Genomic DNA, 18449 nt, shown 5'->3' on the forward strand with positions numbered 1-18449 from the left:
GGATTACGGCCTTCGCAATGTTGTTTTTCTCGCAACCAGTGAACAGGAAGTGACCATATCTGGACTGAGGAGGAGTGACGTAGAGACGCCGGACACGTCTCTGGTAGAGACCTGTCAATCACTGTGCAGCCCCGCCCCTAAAGCATCCCCTGCTTTATGGTCTGTGTGACTCTAAATGGACCATCATTTACTAAATGAACATCATGCTGTATTGAAGAAGACTTGAAACTAGAGATTGAGACCATAAACTCATGTTTACAATGTTTACTGAGGTAATAAATCAAGAGAGAAGTAGAGTCATTTTCTCATAGACTTCTATACAACCAGAGGAGTCGCCCCCTGGTGGACACTAGAGAGAATGCAGCTTTAACACATGAAGCTTTGACATCATCCGGCAGAACCGAAGGTTGCTTTCTGGTTATAGGTGAAGTTAGCCCCTCCCCCACTGGCTTTTAAGGCTGAATATTCGTGAGTTGCAAAATACTAAAAAAAACACTCCAGCGGCCGTATTTGTTTGAGTTACGAGAGGCGTAAATCAGATTTTTAGCTGAACAATGTAATAATAAGGGCATCACAGCAGTGACGCCAAAATCGAACACTTGAAAAACATATTATTTGCTTTTAGAAGAACTTTCTTTCTCCTAAATTGTCTCCTTAGAAGAAGTGTAATTCTCTGAACTTTGACCAACATGTTGCTTTCTCTTAAAGACACACTTAACTCTGCATGCACTCAAGTAAAAAGTCAAATCAAAGCTTCTTGTAAAAAACTTCTCTGGTTTTGATCCTACATGCCGTCTCTGTGCTCTCTCATTAGAAACACGCAGTAAAACATGCTGAACCTCACAGCTCGTATATGTCAGCCGGTCGGCCTTGAAGTGGACCGATGAAGAGGAACTTCAGGACGGCTCACCTAAACTGGTCAGTCAGGTCTGAGTCCATTTACAGGGATAAACAGGGCTTTACTTAGACTGAGACCAGATGTGTGTGTGTGTGTGTGTGTGTGTGTGTGCCCTCAGGGCTGAGTGTGTGTGTGGCCCAGGTTTGATCACTAATGTTCAGCACTGTGTCTGTGAGAAAAGAACCAAAACAGATTTGAACGCCACCACAAAACAGAGAAAAGAACAAAAAGACGGACTAAAAAAATTCACAGAAAGCTCCTCAACAAACTCCTGATCGAGTTTTCTTTGGCGCTGATCTCGATCCAAGTCCGTTGATAGTTCTAGCCGTAACATACGTTGATTCAATATTTATCTGACACTTTAAAATAACAGCTGTAGCCTTGTAAGCTAATCACACCTTATTTTTTTCACAAGCCACAAATTCTGAAGGTTCTGATTACTGCCGCAAATTACTGCTTATCGCCAAAGAGAACGAAACGGAGATCTTCCAGATTTTAATGAATTATCAAGACCAGGCGGCAACCTCGGGTCTGCCGAGTGAAGCCGATACGGAAGTTTCTTAAAGCTACATTCTCTCTAGTGTCCACCAGGGGGCGACTCCTCTTGTTGTATAGAAGTCTATGAGAAAATGACTACTTCTCTCTTGATTTATTACCTCAGTAAACATTGTAAACATGAGTTTATGGTCTCAATCTCTAGTTTCAAGTCTTCTTCAATACAGCATGATGTTCATTTAGTACATGATGGTCCATTTAGAGCAGTGGTTCTCAAACCTTTTCTGTCACGCCCCACTTTGGAGGAAGAAAGATGTTCATGCCCCACCGCCCCAACAAAATTGTAAGAAAATGGTCCATGTTGAACTATTGTTCTATCTGTGCATAAAATAACTAATATTTGGCAAAAAATAGCTTATTGAGGCTGCAATTAACCTGTTTTGCACTGAATGTCTTTTCAAGATAATAACAACAAAGTGCAACCTGTGAAAAACTAAACAAAACAAGTTCAAATATTTGGCAATAAAGAGTTTTACACTGCATATCTTTTCAAAACAACAATAACGTTTAACCTGTACAAAACAAGAGTGCTCACACATACCTGGATAATTTTATTTTAAATATGAGCTTTAAAATTTAGCATTCTGGTGAACTCTGAGAAGAAAATTAAGTGATAAGACATTCAAGCAAAAAACGAATATATTATTCAGTGATTAATCAGTATTTCAGCTCTATTATTATTAACCTTTAAAAGTTTGTCATATAAAAACAAAGAGTAGCGAGAACCATCGCCTGTACAAATAAAGTGATTAGTTTTCATTACTGTACGGCTTCATATTAATTATACTGTCACTGTACAGCTGTTAGGATTGTGGCCAATCTTCGCAATTTGCAATTAATATGCATTCAATCCAGTTCAATTATTTAAATTTAAAATACTGTGACAGCAGGAAGCTGTACTCACTTCCGTTTAGACCTCCAGCTTTATCCAGACCCAGCTCCACAAACAGCGTCCTCTTCTGAAGCTCTTTGACGTCATCAGTATCTGGGCCTTTCATTCTACTTTGAGTTAAAACAAAACAACCTGCAACCAGATCCGCCGGTGTTCCGGTTTAACGTTAACGAGTGACCGCGTGAACTGAACCGGAACACGGGGGGGGGCAGCATGTTTCATCACGTTACGTTTTTTCCTCCTAAATCGCGATAATGACGAACGTTACCATTCCATAGAGTTCCGCATGCAGTGGACGTTAACTTAACCCAGCAAGTCTGAACTGTAACGGAACATAACGGAACTTAAACTGTAACGGAGGGAAAGACGCTGTAGACATCTTAACGCTGATTGGCCAAGACTCGACACGTCACATCAAAGATGTTTTATTGTGAAGATCACTACGTCACCTTTTCTCCTCGTCTCACTCCAACCTGAGAAACGCTGGCTGGCCAGTTGACCCCCCCCAAAAAAAACAAAACAACTACGGATCTACACGATTCACGTGGATGACATGTTTTGATTCAAAACGGCAAATTTCGCCGAAAAGCGACAAGTTTGCAGGTATGAATAAAGTTCTTGAAATAAAAAGATTCTGCATTTCCCCCGCGCCCCAGCTGCAATACCGCTGCGCCCCACTAGAGGGCGCGCCCTGCAGTTTGAGAACCACTGATTTAGAGTCAAACAGACCATAAAGCAGGGTGTGCTTTGGGGGCGGGGCTACACGGTGATTGACAGGTCTCTACCAGAGCCGTATAAGGAGACATTTCAACTCACGCTGATGTATATTTGCTTTGATTTTATTTGTTACCGTTTGGTGTGAACACACGTTAGCAAATCTGTTTCAAACATTTTTTTTAATTTCAAATCACGTATTTTTTACATCCATGTTTGGTGTCCAGCCACGTTCTTCATGCTCCACCACCGCCTGCAGGCTGCAGGGACGTGTGTCACGTTACCTGTGCACTTGAATGCATCGTCATGCAAATACGTGACACAAACGACACAGCGAGCCTTCATTGTGCTGCTAGAACTCTGCAACGAGGGTTCTCCACCTTCCGTCACTTCTGGTCGTAAAAACATTTCCGAGGATCCCAAATAAATGAGAAAAAAAACATGAGAAGAAATGAAATGTTGTAACCTGAACACACCTGATCTCATCTTCAGGAGGCAAAGAGGCAGATATTGTTACTTTAATTAAGACTTTGTCTGTTTATCTTCGAACTAAATCATTTCTTTCTTTTACAAAAACTATCTCATTTAAGGTTTTCAACGTTTTGTGACTTCTGATTGTTAAAAACTTTAGGAGAATCACCTTCCCAAATGAATGAGAAAAAAAACACAAACACAACATGACAAAAAACTAAAATACATATTCTGCTCTTCACCCATCGCTGACATTATGAATCCATATTTAATGTTTTTAGGGTCATATTTCCTCATCAAAATCCATTTTATGTGATGTCGTCGCTTTACCGTCTTATATCATTATTGATATTATTTTATTTTACCAAATTATTACATTTCTTAGTTTCTTTTTATCATGTCAGTTGGTTTCATGTTCCATCTATTGTTGTTTTATCAGGTTTAACTCTGTTTTATTTCCTTTCTTTTGCTGCTTTGTCTGTCAAAGCACTTAGTAAACTCTGTTTCTATATATATATATATATATATATATATATTTATATATATATAAATATTTATATATAAATAAAGTTATTATTATTAACTAGCTAACATGGCAAAACAATTGGATGTGTAGTGATTGGCAAGGTGATTTTCAAACGTAACTAATTTAAATGATGCAATTAAATTTGATATTTTTAGTGGATTTATGTGAATTCTTCAACAAATTTAGATAAAAAATAGCTTTTTTATAATTTAAACAAACCATTTGGAAGTACACCCGAGGCCCACCAGATGGCGCACTGAGACAAAGCAGCGGATCAGAATAACTTTTCTACAAGATTCCTTTAAACTGATTGTTGCATTTTCACCAGTTCAACAATGTGTGTGTTGCTGTTCATCCAGAATACGAGAATACCAATCACTTACTTCACAACATCAAGTTTTAGCAAGCGCTAACTCAAAGCAGCAAAAACAAAAAACACTCTCAGTTTCATAGAAACCGAAAACCACCTTCAAACAAACAAACAAACATCAAACGTCAAACGTCTGAGACATTCTACATAAAAAATGAGCGAGTGAGGAGGAGAGTCAGCATCGCTGGTGTTTGTCTGCTCAGTATGGCTTCTTCTGCTCAGGACACACACACACACACACACACACAAACACCATAGAGATTAAATATTGTTTTGCATTAATGACATTTGATAAATCATTCTGGGTTTTATTCTCATATCATCTTACATGCACTGCTTGTCTTCTTGCTGTGGAGAAAATAAATGAAAATTAATTTTTCAGGCATCAACACTTTGATATAACAAAATAAAATGAACACGGTTGTTATTCTTTCATTTATTACATTTCTATTGTTTCTATCAGGCACTGGTGTCAGTATTACTTCTGTTACACTTAATAATTGTCATTCTATTGTTCATATATGTTTAATAATCTTATTATATTGTGTTTTGTTGTAATCTTTCATCAAACTCTGCCACAAGAACTTCCTTCTGGATTTATAAAGTTCTATCTTATCCTAAATAAAAGTTGTTCTGGTTATGACAGGAGCTTAGAATATAAGAGGGTCTGCACACTCACCTGAGTGCAGGTAACGCAGCAGCAGCATAAGCAGGACGACCACCAGCATGACCCCGAAGCCAAAGACCAGGTTAGACATCCAGCTGCTTCGCTCTGAGCAGAGAAAACAAACAAACGTGGAGGTCAGGAGTCTGGTGCGTTCCTCTGCTGCCGCCGTGTGGTAGCTGACGGTACTGCACGCGACCTCCACTCACCCTCAACAGTCAGGATGAAGCTCTTTCTGATGGGCATCCTCAGGGACCGATGGGAGACGCTGCACGTGTACTGTTTCCCCGAGTCCTTGAGGGACGCCTCGAGGTAGAAGAAGGCCGTCAGCGAGTAGGTGTTGTCCTGGTTGTGTTTGTGGCTGGACAGCAGGACGTTCTGGAGCTCCTTCGGGAGCGGAGCGCCCACCCTCCTGCCCGCTGCCGCCGCATCCGCCGCGTCCTGCACGTACCAAACGATCTCCACGTCCAGAGGGTAGTAGCCCTCCGCGTCGCAGGAAACCTTCTGCTCGCCGCCCTCCTGCAGAGAGAGTGCGGTTCCAGTGTTGAGGGAGACACGGGGAGGCTCTGAGGAGAGGGGGGAGTAAAAGGTTTCTCAAAATGAATTTACTAAATGAACATCATGCTGTGTTGAAGAAGACTTGAAACTAGAGATTGAGACCATAAACTCATGTTTATGATGTTTACTGAGGTAATAAATCAAGAGAGAAGTAGAGTTATTTTCTCATAGACTTCTATACAACCAGAGGAGTCGCCCCCTGGTGGACACTAGAGAGAATGCAGCTTTAACACATGAAGCTTTAGCTTCACTCGTCAGAACCGGAGGTTGCCGCCCTGGTTGCGATCGCGCTCTTCCTCACCTTCGATGTGAAAACTGATATCCAGACTGACGAACAGCGGAATCACTGACACGGAACAAATGTAGGTCCCTTCGTTCGCCATCTTGGTGAAGGGAAGGCTGTAGGAAGCGTCCCCGCCCGCTAGGCTCCTCTGCCCGACGCCGCTGCCCTTGCTCTGTCCCGTGCGGCCGTTGTAACTGAAGAGTGTGGTTCTCTCTCCACGATTCTGCCGGTGCCACTCCACCGTCACGTTGGGCGCTTTGTGGTCGACGGCAAACTGGCAGTGGAGCTTCTGTTGGGAGCCCAGGCCGGCTCTCACCGACGGAGACTGTGTTTTAATGACCATGGAGACTGTGGACACGGAGACACGTGAAAACGGGCTCGTATTAATGTGAGATATGGGACTGATGTTGCTATAGTACATCATCACTGTGATGATTATAAGTTCATTCTCAAGCCTCACAAGATAACAGTTGGAGCAAAAATTTAGCTTACAATACATTTTTTAAATCCTAAAATAATTCAAATGAAAGACAATGGGCCTCATGCAAGAACATTCTCATATTCTTATCTTAACTTTGTCTTACTTTTGTTCGTACTGTGTGTAGTGATGTAACGGACCGTTGCGGGTTCCCCCTTAATAACACAGTTTAACCATCAAAGTGTGAAATAAAGTTTTACTGACGATCGTTATCAGTCGATAATCAGAACATATATGCGATCTGGAATTCGGCATTTATGCTTTTCTAGTCTCTGATCTCTCATAATGTTACGTTGTGAACAACAAATCCGTGTTGAAATCAGTAGGAGGAGAGCTAGCTACGTTAGCAGCGCCGCTAACGTGCGGAGGATCCATTTAGTAACACTATGATGCGTTCAAGCTCTGTTCAGTGAAAACGAGCGAAGGAGAATTATAACGTTATCATGATAATCTTGTAAAAAGTTGTATTTTAAAAAGTAGTACCTCAGAGAAAGTTGGTGAACAAGTCACTCAAAAACGAGTCTGTTCGTACTGAGAGGTTCTCGCGTGTTGTTGTGGTTTTACCTGATGTGGTGAGAGTCTCTCCGTCTGCGATGGCGGGCCAGCTGCGGTAGTCCTGCTGTCCTGGGGGCGGTTCGTCCGACGGCTGTCTGAGGAAGCCCGTGACCGCGAACTTGGCGTGTTTGAGAATGCAGCTGAACCAGCGGTTGTACTCTTGCCCCCCCTTGAAAGGCCAGCGGACGTAGATCCCCTCGGTGCTGTACCTCCGCAGCTCGCACTCCAACTGCTCCGCTTCCGCGTCCTCGACGAAGCGCCGCAGGTCCAACTTAGAACCTGGACCAGAACCCCGTTAGAATAAACAACATCTCTTTCCGTGTGTTACTCCCATGAGACGCAGGACTTACCGGTGATCAGGAAAGTGATGGCGCGTGGATTAACGGGAGCGTCTCCTGCTTGACCAAACTGCAGCATGGCCTCCCTGTGGATGTGCTGAGTCTCAGTGAGACCCTCGTTCATAAACACGTGCTCATCTGTGAACTTACAGGGCAGCCATGACACCTGGTGGACACATCGCACACCTGAGAGAGACACGGAGTCAGTCTAGTGAGATAACATATAGTACAGTACAGTATAGTATTACTGTAGCACAGTAAAGTGTGGAATACTGTCGGCTACTACATTACATTACAGTCATTTAGCAGACGCTTTTATACAAAACGACTTACAACGAGTGTATTCAACGTCGGTATTCAAGAGAACTACTAGTCACCAGAAGTCACAAGTGCATCTCCTTTGTTAAACAAGCATCTAAGAGCATAAACCAGAACAAACGTACAGAAACAAACTAATACAATCAGTGCTGAGTGGAAGGCTCAGGGCAGCACTTCTTGAAGAGGTGAGTGTTCAGCCTGATGAAAGATGGGCAGCGACTCTGCTGTCCTGACGTCAGGATAGCAGAGCAGAGTATATTGCAGTATAATATAGTACAATATACAATATTTTTACTATATGATTAGAAGCATGTGAGGGTGCCTCGAGTCTTTTTTGGACATTCTTGGGTATAGTTCAGTATTAGTGTAGTACAGTACAGTATTAGTGTAGTACAGTTCAGTAGTAGTGTAGTATAGTACGGTATTGGTGTAGTACAGTGCAGTAGTAGTGTAGTACAGTACAGTATTAGTGTAGTACAGTACAGTAGTAGTGTAGTATAGTACGGTATTGGTGTAGTACAGTACAGTATTAGTGTAGTACAGTATTAGTGTAGTACAGTACAGTAGTAGTGTAGTATAGTACGGTATTGGTGTAGTACAGTACAGTAGTAGTGTAGTACAGTACAGTATTAGTGTAGTACAGTACAGTAGTAGTGTAGTACAGTACAGTAGTAGTGCAGTATAGTACAGTCACTTCATTCATGTATTTTGCCCTCTGCCACAAACTCTTAAAAACAACACAATCCGTAACAAAACCAAAGACGACAACTTACCTGCACATAGACACAAGTAACTAAGTATCTTTAAGATCAGACTCATGACTATTCATTGGTAGAAATCCTCTCCTTGTCTCACGAGCACCGCAACACCACCGAGCTGATCACGGTTGAAAACCTACTTTCACTTTCACTTCACAGGAAGAGAAACTTGCTTGACCTGCCTCTTGCATCACATGGTAGGCAGATCAAATGTCACTGACAAAACATTTGTTTAAACGCAAACAACATATGATGAAATTTGAATATTTAAAAAATGGTACAATAGGTTTGTGTTGTAGAGCTTGTTCAATTAGTCATTCCATGGCTAAATGTTTGGTTTAAACCAGTGTATGCCATGTTACACATACAATTATTAAAATCGTTATTGTGTGTCCAGAAACATTTAAAGCGCTATTGTATTATAGCGTGAACGTTATTAAACAGGCGTGTTGTTGTATTTTTTTTCTTTACACCGGCACGCCTAAAGTACCGCCTCCATCCTGCGGTGGCGCTGTGACGCCTGAGCGGGTCCCTCTTGTTTTCAGCGAGTTGACGCGGAAGAGCGGAAGCGCCTTATACGAAATAGTTGACGTGAAAACGTGTGGAAGGAGAATTATGGCGACAACTTTCTTCTATTTTGCGGTGTTTTGTTCAGTATCAGTGATTTAGTTGACTAGATAGACTGTATGACCGTCACACAGTGGAACTGTTCGTGAATGGGAATTAAAAACCGGAAGTGAAATTAGCAAACTAGCTAACGTGCATTTAGCTACATTCAGCAGCCATGACGTTGAAGATGAGCAAAGGTAAATATTGACCTAAAACACGCCAACCAGCCTGCTGTTATGTCTGTTTATCATTTATTTTTGTTTTTTATTTCTATTATTTTTGTGCTAGATCTGTTTACGTACTTTTGTTGATTGATACATTGTTTTTGCTATTTTCTCAATAATAATAAAAAACACGCTAATCTTAGTTCTATAGGAGATGCGACGCTACGTTTAATTTAAAATGTTTTATTTTAAGCCGCTTTCTTTATTAGGAATGCCGTGTGTCCTAAAAAAACGACTGAAGTCTGATTTTAGAATCTTAACTTTATGTGGAATTGTATTCAATTCATTATAGTTTGCAAAACACAGATTTAACAAATAATATTGTTCTTTGTTTATTTATTTTTTGACAGAAGAAGATTGTGAAAACCAAAATCAAACAAACACGTTATGAATTCATGTATTCCTATGGCAAAATAAAAATAACTTTTAATGTTCTGCCAGGTACTCATTTAATGTTAAACCAGAGTTTATGGTAGTGATTATGGTAATATATATAAATATTAGTAATGATAGAAGTCACTCTTAGTAATCATTTGATCAACAGTTTAGTCAATCCACAGATAATTGATGATTAACTATTCTGATAATCAAGTCATTCAGTAATCAAAATGCATTTACTGATTTCATAATGTTGCTGTTTTCTTTTGTGATATTTATATATTTGTGTTTGTTGGACTTTGGGCTCTACGATAACGGCCATGTTTCTCATTTCTTCTTACATTTTAAAGACAAAACGTTTCATATAGACGGTATTCTGCAGATTGATCCATGATGAAATTCACTTATATTTGAAGTACAACATCTGAACATGTCCGTCTTCCTCCCTGTAGGAGCTTACAAAGTTCCCGCGTTGTCTGAAGTGTCTTTTCCTCTGACGCCGGCTCTCTTCTACTTCCAGGTTCGTCCGTTCTTCAGGGTGCGTTCCTGCTGGCTGATAAATTGTGTCTCCCCTCATCGCTGTCCTCCCTTCAGAAGGCTGACTGGAGCCGGGTGGGACGTCCGGTCCTGGAGGCCCTCAGAGAAATCTGTGGGCCGGATGAACTCGGTGGTCGTCCCTCTCCGTCGGCTGTCGTCTGGATGAAGAACTTGGTCTGTGCCGTGTGGCTGAAGGCGTTGAGCGGGGAGACCGGAGAGGACGTGGAGGCGGCCTGGAGGGAGAACCCTTTCTTCCCCCTCCAGAACGGCCTCCCCGAGGTCAACCGCGTCGTCCTGCTGGAGGTGGTGAAGTCGACGGCAGCCGCTCAGATATTTGCCCGTTTCCTCCTGTCCCTTCCTCAATCTCAGATCTGTACCGAGCTGGAACGGTTGGTGCAGCACGTGAGGAGCGGCCCCACCAGAGAGGACGACGTTGGGCTCTTTCTGGAGGTCTGGTGGGAGCTGTGGAAAGGCAGAGAGGAGCAGAAAGATGGAGGAGAGGACGACACAGAGACGATGTTCGCCAGACAGTTTGCTCGTCTCTTGTGCAAGTCCTCCAGTCTGTCCCCTCAGGCTGCCAAGAGGTTGAAGCTGGATGCGTCAGATCTACCGGCATCACCGCCGACCGCTGATGTCCTCCACGTTCTCCTTCACGCACTTAAAGACCTAAAAGATCACATATCTACAGCAGACCTCTGCCTGCGGGCCCTCTCCATCTCTCTCGATGCTCTCTACACGGCCTTCCTAATAGACCGAGCAGCCGCGCTCCCCACCAAAGAGAAGCTGCTCCTCCTGTCTAAAGTCGTCGGCATCAGAGAGGAGAACGAAGAGAAACTGAGCCCTGAACTCATCCAGGAGGCTCAGAGGGACGTACGAGCGTCTCACACGCCGTCGCCGTTTCAACCCAGCAGGATGAAGCTCGCTGAAGCGCTGACGATTATAACAGAACTCGCTCTGTTTTGGCGAAACAGTGGGCTCCTGAATGTGTGTGAAGGCTCTAAAACAAGCTACTCTGCATTTAAGCTCGAACAGAGCGTCCAAAGAGTCCTGGCAGCTCTACAGGAAGCGCCTGGAACGGACGATCAAGACTCTGAGAAGAAAGTGCTCAGATGTTTTCTGGAGTCGCTGGCGTTCCCCGCCACAGAGAGCACCGCTGAGGTGAGCATGAGGGTCACCGCGACCATCATCAGTCACCGCCTGGAGGACTACCAGAGCTTCGCGCTGCTGTTCGCCAGCGAGAAGAGTTGGGCCGCCCACGACGCCCTCTGGACGGACTGCCTGGAGAAGAACCAGGCGGCCTTCCAGCAGCTGGACGCTCTGATCCAGCTGAGCGCCGCCCTCGTGGGTAAACTCCGCGGCGAGGACGCCGACGTGAGCCGGTGCAGGAAGCTGATGAAAATCGTCGCGGACATCTTCTCTGCGCTTTCCTTGAAAGACAAGAACGGAGCGCTGGCGGCCATGTTGAGGCTGTCCTGCAGGGGGTTCTTCGGCTGCTCCGTTCCCTCCGCTGTGACTGAAGGGTTCGAACAGGAGCTGAACATGGCCTTCAACTGCCTCATCCAAGGAGGGGGGGCGACGATGACGACGCAGGGCAATCTGAACACGGCCGTCTCTTTAGTCGCTAGGGTTGCGTTTCAGAACCCGGAAGCCACTTTGAGGTCTTGTTGTCATTCAGCGATCTTCAACAAAGGCGCGTTCTCTATTATGGCTAAAATCCTGCAGCAGCTGCCTGGACTCCAAGGACACGGCGGGAGGAAAGATGAAGAGGCAGAGGAGAGCGCAGACGAAGGGGAGGATGGTCCGAGCGGTAGCGCTCTGCTCTGCAGGTGTCTGCAGGAGACGATCGGGACCAAATCGCTGTCGGCCAATGAGAAGGAGCAGCTCCTCGAGTATCTGGGTCTGCTGATGACGCCGGTCGAGGGAGGAGAAGAAGAAGAAAGGAGGCAAAGCTTCCTGACTCCTCAGGAGGTCGTGAACGTCTTCGTCCTGCCGAACATCTCCGCTACGGGTGAGTGTCCTCCTCACATAGTCGTGCTTTTAAACTAATACATCTCTTCTCAAGCTTAAACGTCACATTCATGTCCGTCTGCTCCAACGTTGTTCTTTGTGTTCCTTCAGGTCAAAGCTCCTCTGATGCAGAACTGAGTCTGCGACTCCTCCAGACCGCTCTGTCTGTGGACGTCCGGGATGCGGCCTCGTGTCCTCACTGGGTGCTGGACTGCTCTCCCTTTCCTCTCCTCTATGTTCTGGCTCAGCTGCAAAACCAGACTCTCAGGTTAGTGAGACGCGTCTCCTCTCGACCTTCCGTCCAGATCCACGTACCGTCTGTTTGAGCTCAACACGTATCCGTCTAAATCTCTACCAGGTGTTGGGAGCAGCCACCGGAGGGCGGAGTCCCCCGCTGGTCCATGGACACCAAGGAGCTGCTGGTGTCGGTGCTGACCTCACTGGGGGGGGTGGTGGGAGCCGAGGTGGCGGCGGCCCCCAGCCGCTGGTCCAGAGCTCTGTTCTGGCTCTACAACAAAACGGGGCAGCTGGACTGGACCGTTCGCTTCCACCTGAAGCCCGTTTGGGGGGAACACTTCAAAAACGAGGTTCCCTCGTCTCTGCTGACGGTGTGTGATCTACCCGAGCAGGTAGGAACTCATGTGGACCGGTCTTTTTCAGGTGCAATGAGATCAAAGACGTCACGGTATCGTCGTGCATTGATACCGTTTATCTCGAATGAATTGAGATAAAAAGTAGTTTAGTGACCAGTTACAGCCACCAGATATCTTTTAGTTTTCCTGTAAATATCAGTCTGCAATAAATACGTGATGGAGTTAATCATTGTAGTGCAGGACGTCCTGGAGCTTTACTACCTGCCCTACGGGTCATTTTACCTGCTTCATTCTCTTACGTCCCAACAACGTCCCAACATTCGGTTGAAAAGTCAAACTGAAGACGACAAATCGAGCAGTAAAGTTGAATTCACGGTGCTGGAAACCTGCATTCTCTTTAGTGTCCACCAGGGGGCGACTCCTCTGGTTGTATAGAAGTCTATGAGAAAATGACTCCACTTCTCTCTTGATTTATTACCTCAGTAAACATTGCAAACATGAGTTTATGGTCTCAATCTCTAGTTTCAAGTCTTCTTCAATACAGCATGATGTTCATTTAGTAAATGATGGTCCATTTAGAGTCAAACAGACCATAAAGCAGGGGATGCTTTAGGGGCGGGGCTACACAGTGATTGACAGGTCTCTACCAGAGACGTATACAAATAATAAAAGTAATATTAACAGTAGTAGAAATGTAAATAAATAATAAATAAATCTCCCCTCAGACTCTCCATAGGTTTGGGCTGAGCCTCTAATGTTTACGGCGTCTGGCTCCGCCCCCTGCAGCACGTACCTCACCACTCCTGCTAACGCATCTCTGTTCCTGTCGCCTCCCTCTCTGTAGGAGTGGTTGGGCTCAGACCTGCCTCAGTATGGACAGGGAACCGGTCTGTTGGCCTGGATGGAGTGCTGCGCCGCGTCCGACTCCCTGCGGTCCACCATGCTGTCCCGTCTCTCCCTGGACCAGCGCCGGCCGGACCACGTGGGCATGTTCAGCAAAGGGCTGCTGGTGGCTCTGACCCAGACCCTGCCCTGGTGCTCCGTCTCCCAGTGGACCAGGCTGCTGGGCGTCCTGAGGGAGCTGATCGCCTCGGGTCGCCTCCACGTGCCCTTCTCTCTGGAGTACGTGGACTATCTGCCTCTGCTGGATCTGAGGAGCTTCTCGTGCGACCTCCGTCTGTCCGTCCTCCTGCTCCGGGTCCTCCAGCTGCTCTGCGGGTCCAGCTGCTCCCACTGGCTGTCGGCGGACGGCTGGTCGCACGTCGGCCGACTGTACGCCCACGCGGTGAGGGAGGTGATGAACTCGGTAAGAGCCAAGCTGCCTCTTCCTTCGTCTGCAGCTTTGAACGTCTCCGCTTCAACGCCTCCGAAAACACCGGCGTCTAGAGACTCCGATCCTTCCTGCACTCCAATCAAAGCTCCGAAAATGTCCAAAGACCTTCAACGAGCAGGAGGCTCTCCTGTGACATCGAAGGAGTCCCACATGGAGGAGGAGGTGGAGGGGTTTCCCTCCCAAGAGGTCCTGTTTGTACTCAGCCAGCTCTTCTGCCATGTTCAGCACATCCAGGTAAGAATCATTAACACCTCAGTAAACATGAGTTTATGGTCTCAATCTCTAGTTTCAAGTCTTCTTCAATACAGCATGATGTTCATTTAGTAAATGATGGTCCATTTAGAGTCAAACAGACCATAAAGCAGAGGATGCTTTAGGGGCGGGGCTACACAGTGATTGACAGGTCTCTACCAGAGACGTATACGGCGTCTCTACGTCACTCCTCAGTCCAGATGTGGTCACTTCCTGTTCACTGGTTGCAAAAAAGCAAAGATGGCGACGGCCAAATTGCAGAACCTGAGGCTTCAGAACATCAGCCCACAAACCAACGAGTGACGTCATGACTACGACCACTTCTTATATACAGTCTATGTTAATAAGTCTAGACTTTAGACAGCTTGTCAAATAGTTTAACTAACTGGGTTTATTTTAATGGCAAAAAGCACCAAAAGGTTTCTCTCATTATATAAGAACAGACTCCTCTGATGTATTACTTTTCCTAAATCCGGATGCTAGTCTGAGGTATAATGTGCTCCTCTCAGGTGATGATGCCAGGAGGTCAGAGTGAGCCGCTGTTCCTCTCCAGTCTGGAGATCCTCAGCCACTACGAGGCCGTCATGGCCGCCTTCCCACGCAGCAGCAGCCCGCTGGAGAGCGACAACACGCGACACTTCTTCTCCACCATCACGGACAACCTGCAGGACCACGACATGAAGGCCGTCCTGCGGCAGAAGATCGCTCAGCTCGTGTCATCGGCAGCTTGAAGAGGGATTTTCTTTTTTCATGCACGATCGAGTAGAAAAGATCCGAACGTGTGACCGAGGCTCGAGACACACAATGATTTATCAAATGATCCTTCTTTTGAGCACGTTTGCTGATAAATCAAGGATATGATTTCTGTTAATGTCATTCTCTGCACTTAGCTAACTTAAGAAGTGACTACAAAGTGATGAATTTGAGTGAATAAAAAGCCGATATGTCAAAGCAAATATCTTTTAGTTTTGTCTCAGTAATATTCATTTATGCCCTGAAATTAAACCAGTTAAGTTTCTTGAAAAGATTAATTTAAAGTTTTTTAACTGGATATGAAAGTCTAAATATAATACTGATGTCTCTACATAAGGAAACAAAAGGCCTTGTAGTAACTTTAAATTATAAAATGTATCCTACAGGAGCACAGAACCACTATAAATACATGATTTACTACAATTTACGAGTAAAACAAGTTTTATTTGTACAAAAAACATTCTCTGCAATTAGTAAAAGCTTTAAAGTTTTGAACAAAACAGATCACCTAATGATGTAGTGCATTCTGTATATGATGATATTGGATCCACGGTCGAGGAATTAGTATATAAAATATAAACATTTTAAAGAGTTTGAGGATATTTGGTTTGTCAATAATCCAAAAATAAAGGTGAAGTTTCTCAGAAAAAGTTACATTTTGAGAATAAATAGAATAGTTTAACTACTGCTTTATTACTCAAAATGTTGCCATTCTTTCTAATAAAACATCAACTTTATCCTCAAAATAACAGATTGTTCCCCACACATTACTACCTATTGTCTCACTAGCAGTGGTCGTTTGTTTGTGAACCAGGTCGTTGTCTGAACGGGTCAGTGTGTCTTCGTTCAGTCTCTCTTCTGTCTCAGGTAGAGTCTGTAGGCCTTCCTCAGCAGCATGATGAACCAGCTCACCTGAGGAGCCAGGATCACCAGGTTACCCAGGTTGCAGTGCAGCGGCAGGTGGAAGGCCACCCTGTGGAGGGGAATCCCAAACTGCCGGCCGTACATCCAGTACATGAAGGGGAAGATCAGGATCCGACACATGAAGAAGCTCAGGAGGACCACGACGCCGTTGATTCTGTGCAGACGGGTGTCGTCGAGGCCCAGCTGGAGGTCAGCGGTGAGAGGGAAGAGATTTAGTGAAGAATGAGAAACAAGATGGTGGAAGAAGGGAATAATGCAACAATAATACAACAGATTGTTCTAAAACTGACACTTTAAATCTGCGTTACACACTCAGAGAGGTGGCTAAGAAACAAAGCGGACAGCAAATACAGATACTAACATACGGACATGCTACTAACATGATACTAACATGATACTAACACATTTAATTTGGGGTTGATAAGAGCTGTGTAACAACCTTCATGGTGGATGATCACATCCTCATTGAAAGGCTTTATTTATATGTCGTCTGTATAGTTTACCTGGATGAGAATCCTTGCTATAGAGACGAAAGGAGTGCTGAACTCGGTGGTAAAAAAGCAGCCGATGAAGAAGTCTCCCAGCCCTCTTCTGTAAAACTAGAAACCAGAACACACCGCACAGTCAGCCTCTATACTGTACGCGTGTTCATATCAAATCACTCATGTATAAGAGACACTTCACCAGAGTGATGGGCAGGAAGATGAGCACCAACGCCAGGTGATGGAGGACCATCATCCAGTCCTTCATGAGGAAGGCCTTCAGGGTCTGAAGAGAGTGTCCTGTGAGCCCCAGAGTGTGGTAGTGGCTCAGATACATGGCGAAGACGTCGTAGACCATGTAGGGAGCTCCGAACGAGACAAACTCATTGACCAGCCAGTGACTGCATGGGGAGAGAGCGAGCATTACCACTTTAATATCTTTGTTAATATTCACATAATAAGCTATAAAACTCAAATATTCTGAGTATTTGGTGACGTGACTCTCCTACCTGTCGGTCATCACATCCCTGCAGGATGTTACAACTGTGACTCCAGCTGCTGTCGCCAGACATGCGTGTATGGAGGACACCAGCCTGAAGAAACATGATCAATACGTTCTGTAGTCTGTTATGCACAGCAAATAAAACTGGACAATTATATATAAATAAATGTATTTGGTGTCTTGCTTATCATCACCAATAGTCTAAATCATGAAATATGAAAGTGAAACTTTCATTACAACGATAACACCGTTACACTGTTTGTTTGGTTAAATCTTTGCACTGTTTAGTTAGTTCATTTTAATATTAGTCTTATTTCATTGTATATATATTGTGCATTTTATATTTAATATTTTTGTTTTTATATTTAATAATTTTTACTGTATATATTGTGTATTTTGTATTGTATATTTTCACTGCTATTTTTATAAAATATATAAAAATTTTATATTTTCACTTTTTATTGTATATATTATGCGTTTATATTTAATATTTTTACTGTTATTTTATTGTGTATTTTATATTTTACTGTTATTTTTATTAAATATATATTGTGCATTTAATATTTTCACTTTTTATTGTATATATTGTGCATTTTCATTTTTATATTTTATATTTGTTACTGTTTTATTTGCTGCTGTAGCGGAACAATGTCCTCTAGCGGGATTAATAAAGTAACTATTGTGTTGCTTTTAGCGGTGCCTAGTGGGCTAAAGTGGTAGTGTTCCTGAGCACCACTTTAGCCCACTACCACTTTACCCACTACCACTTTACCCACCGGGTCTGTGAGGTGCTCAGGAACACTAACACTGTGAGGTGCTCAGGAACACTACCACTTTAGTGGGCTAAAGTGGTAGTGTTCCTGAGCACCACTTTAGCCCACTACCACTTTACCCACCGGGTCTGTGAGGTGCTCAGGAACACTAACACTGTGAGGTGCTCAGGAACACTACCACTTTAGTGGGCTAAAGTGGTAGTGTTCCTGAGCACCTCACAGACCCGGGTCAGTCCTGGTCCTGGTCCTCCCGTGCCCCCCCCCCCCCCCCCCATCCTTCCCATATTAACAAACGGTCGGATAATTTAGTAACTTTCCAGGTAGCTAAATATCTACTCTTGGCGTAAACTGTTGGGTAGATTGACAGATAAACAAGACATTCTCTAAAGTGACGCATTTGTTAAAGGGGTTTGGTGAAGTGACCCCTACCTCTCGCTGACACGCACAACGTCGGCTTCACTCCAGCCTGTGAAAGAGCGTCGTAGGAATCTCCTAAAGCCGTAGAAAAGCCCCGGAAACACCGCAGCTCCGCAGATCAGGGAGGTGAACATTGTCCTCAGCCGAGCTCTTCCTCTTCCTGTATTAGCCCGCTAAACCGCCATTAATGATCACGTAACGATCGATAACGAAGTCACAAAACACCTGTGGTGGGCTAACGGTCGACTAACGGCTTTAGCTCGCGCGAGTTTAACGGTTACTTAACT

The 18449-nt window shown here is 44.4% G+C and overlaps 3 protein-coding genes across 4 annotated transcripts; 1 reads left to right on the forward strand and 2 right to left on the reverse strand.

Moving 5' to 3' along the window:
- Positions 1-3091: 3091 nt before the first annotated feature.
- On the reverse strand, positions 3092-8517 carry LOC306701547 (tapasin-like). Of its 2 annotated transcripts, none has more exons than XM_079166885.1 (8): positions 8394-8517; positions 7315-7488; positions 6974-7243; positions 5950-6279; positions 5300-5656; positions 5106-5198; positions 4755-4774; positions 3092-4640 (listed from the first exon to the last, which is right to left on the reverse strand). In XM_079166885.1, exons 1-8 carry the CDS (start codon positions 8437-8439, stop codon positions 4626-4628), a joined length of 1305 nt encoding a protein of 434 aa, XP_079023011.1. In that variant the 5' UTR covers positions 8440-8517; the 3' UTR covers positions 3092-4625. The 2 variants fall into 2 exon arrangements, with proteins under 2 accessions (XP_079023011.1, XP_079023012.1); XM_079166886.1 differs by having other exon boundaries at positions 7315-7388; positions 8394-8463.
- Positions 8518-8969: 452 nt separating this feature from the next.
- Positions 8970-15232, forward strand: gemin4 (gem (nuclear organelle) associated protein 4). Its single transcript, XM_079165638.1, has 6 exons — positions 8970-9184; positions 10110-12134; positions 12245-12401; positions 12492-12762; positions 13571-14293; positions 14821-15232. Exons 1-6 carry the CDS (start codon positions 9163-9165, stop codon positions 15040-15042), a joined length of 3420 nt encoding a protein of 1139 aa, XP_079021764.1. The 5' UTR covers positions 8970-9162; the 3' UTR covers positions 15043-15232.
- A 261-nt stretch (positions 15233-15493) lies between these two features.
- Positions 15494-18449, reverse strand: LOC306700748 (TLC domain-containing protein 3A-like). The gene is made up of 5 exons (XM_079165849.1): positions 18175-18449; positions 16980-17063; positions 16673-16871; positions 16492-16587; positions 15494-16171 (listed from the first exon to the last, which is right to left on the reverse strand). The coding sequence occupies exons 1-5, from the start codon at positions 18294-18296 to the stop codon at positions 15911-15913; spliced, it is 762 nt and encodes a 253-aa protein (XP_079021975.1). The 5' UTR covers positions 18297-18449; the 3' UTR covers positions 15494-15910.

The sequence above is a fragment of the Pholis gunnellus genome (genome assembly GCF_910591455.1).
Source record: "Pholis gunnellus genome assembly, chromosome: 9".
NCBI lineage: Eukaryota > Metazoa > Chordata > Actinopteri > Perciformes > Pholidae > Pholis > Pholis gunnellus.

Bases quoted from the DNA above. Each gene is read 5' to 3' on its own strand.
- LOC306700748 (XM_079165849.1), bottom strand. From the start codon at position 18,296: ATGTTCACCTCCCTGATCTGCGGAGCTGCGGTGTTTCCGGGGCTTTTC. The intron at 16,588-16,672 runs GTGAAGTGTCTC...TCTGGTTTCTAG, and splicing joins TCTTCCTGCCCATCACTCTG to TTTTACAGAAGAGGGCTGGG. The intron at 16,172-16,491 runs GTAAACTATACA...GCTGACCTCCAG, and splicing joins TAGCAAGGATTCTCATCCAG to CTGGGCCTCGACGACACCCG.
- LOC306701547 (XM_079166885.1), bottom strand. From the start codon at position 8,439: ATGAGTCTGATCTTAAAGATACTTAGTTACTTGTGTCTATGTGCAG. The intron at 7,489-8,393 runs GTAAGTTGTCGT...TGTCTCTCTCAG, and splicing joins TTACTTGTGTCTATGTGCAG to GTGTGCGATGTGTCCACCAG. The intron at 4,775-5,105 runs GTGAGTGTGCAG...TTTTCTCCACAG, and splicing joins GCTGCGTTACCTGCACTCAG to CAAGAAGACAAGCAGTGCAT.
- gemin4 (XM_079165638.1), top strand. From the start codon at position 9,163: ATGACGTTGAAGATGAGCAAAG. The intron at 12,763-13,570 runs GTAGGAACTCAT...CCCTCTCTGTAG, and splicing joins TGTGTGATCTACCCGAGCAG to GAGTGGTTGGGCTCAGACCT. The intron at 14,294-14,820 runs GTAAGAATCATT...TGCTCCTCTCAG, and splicing joins GCCATGTTCAGCACATCCAG to GTGATGATGCCAGGAGGTCA.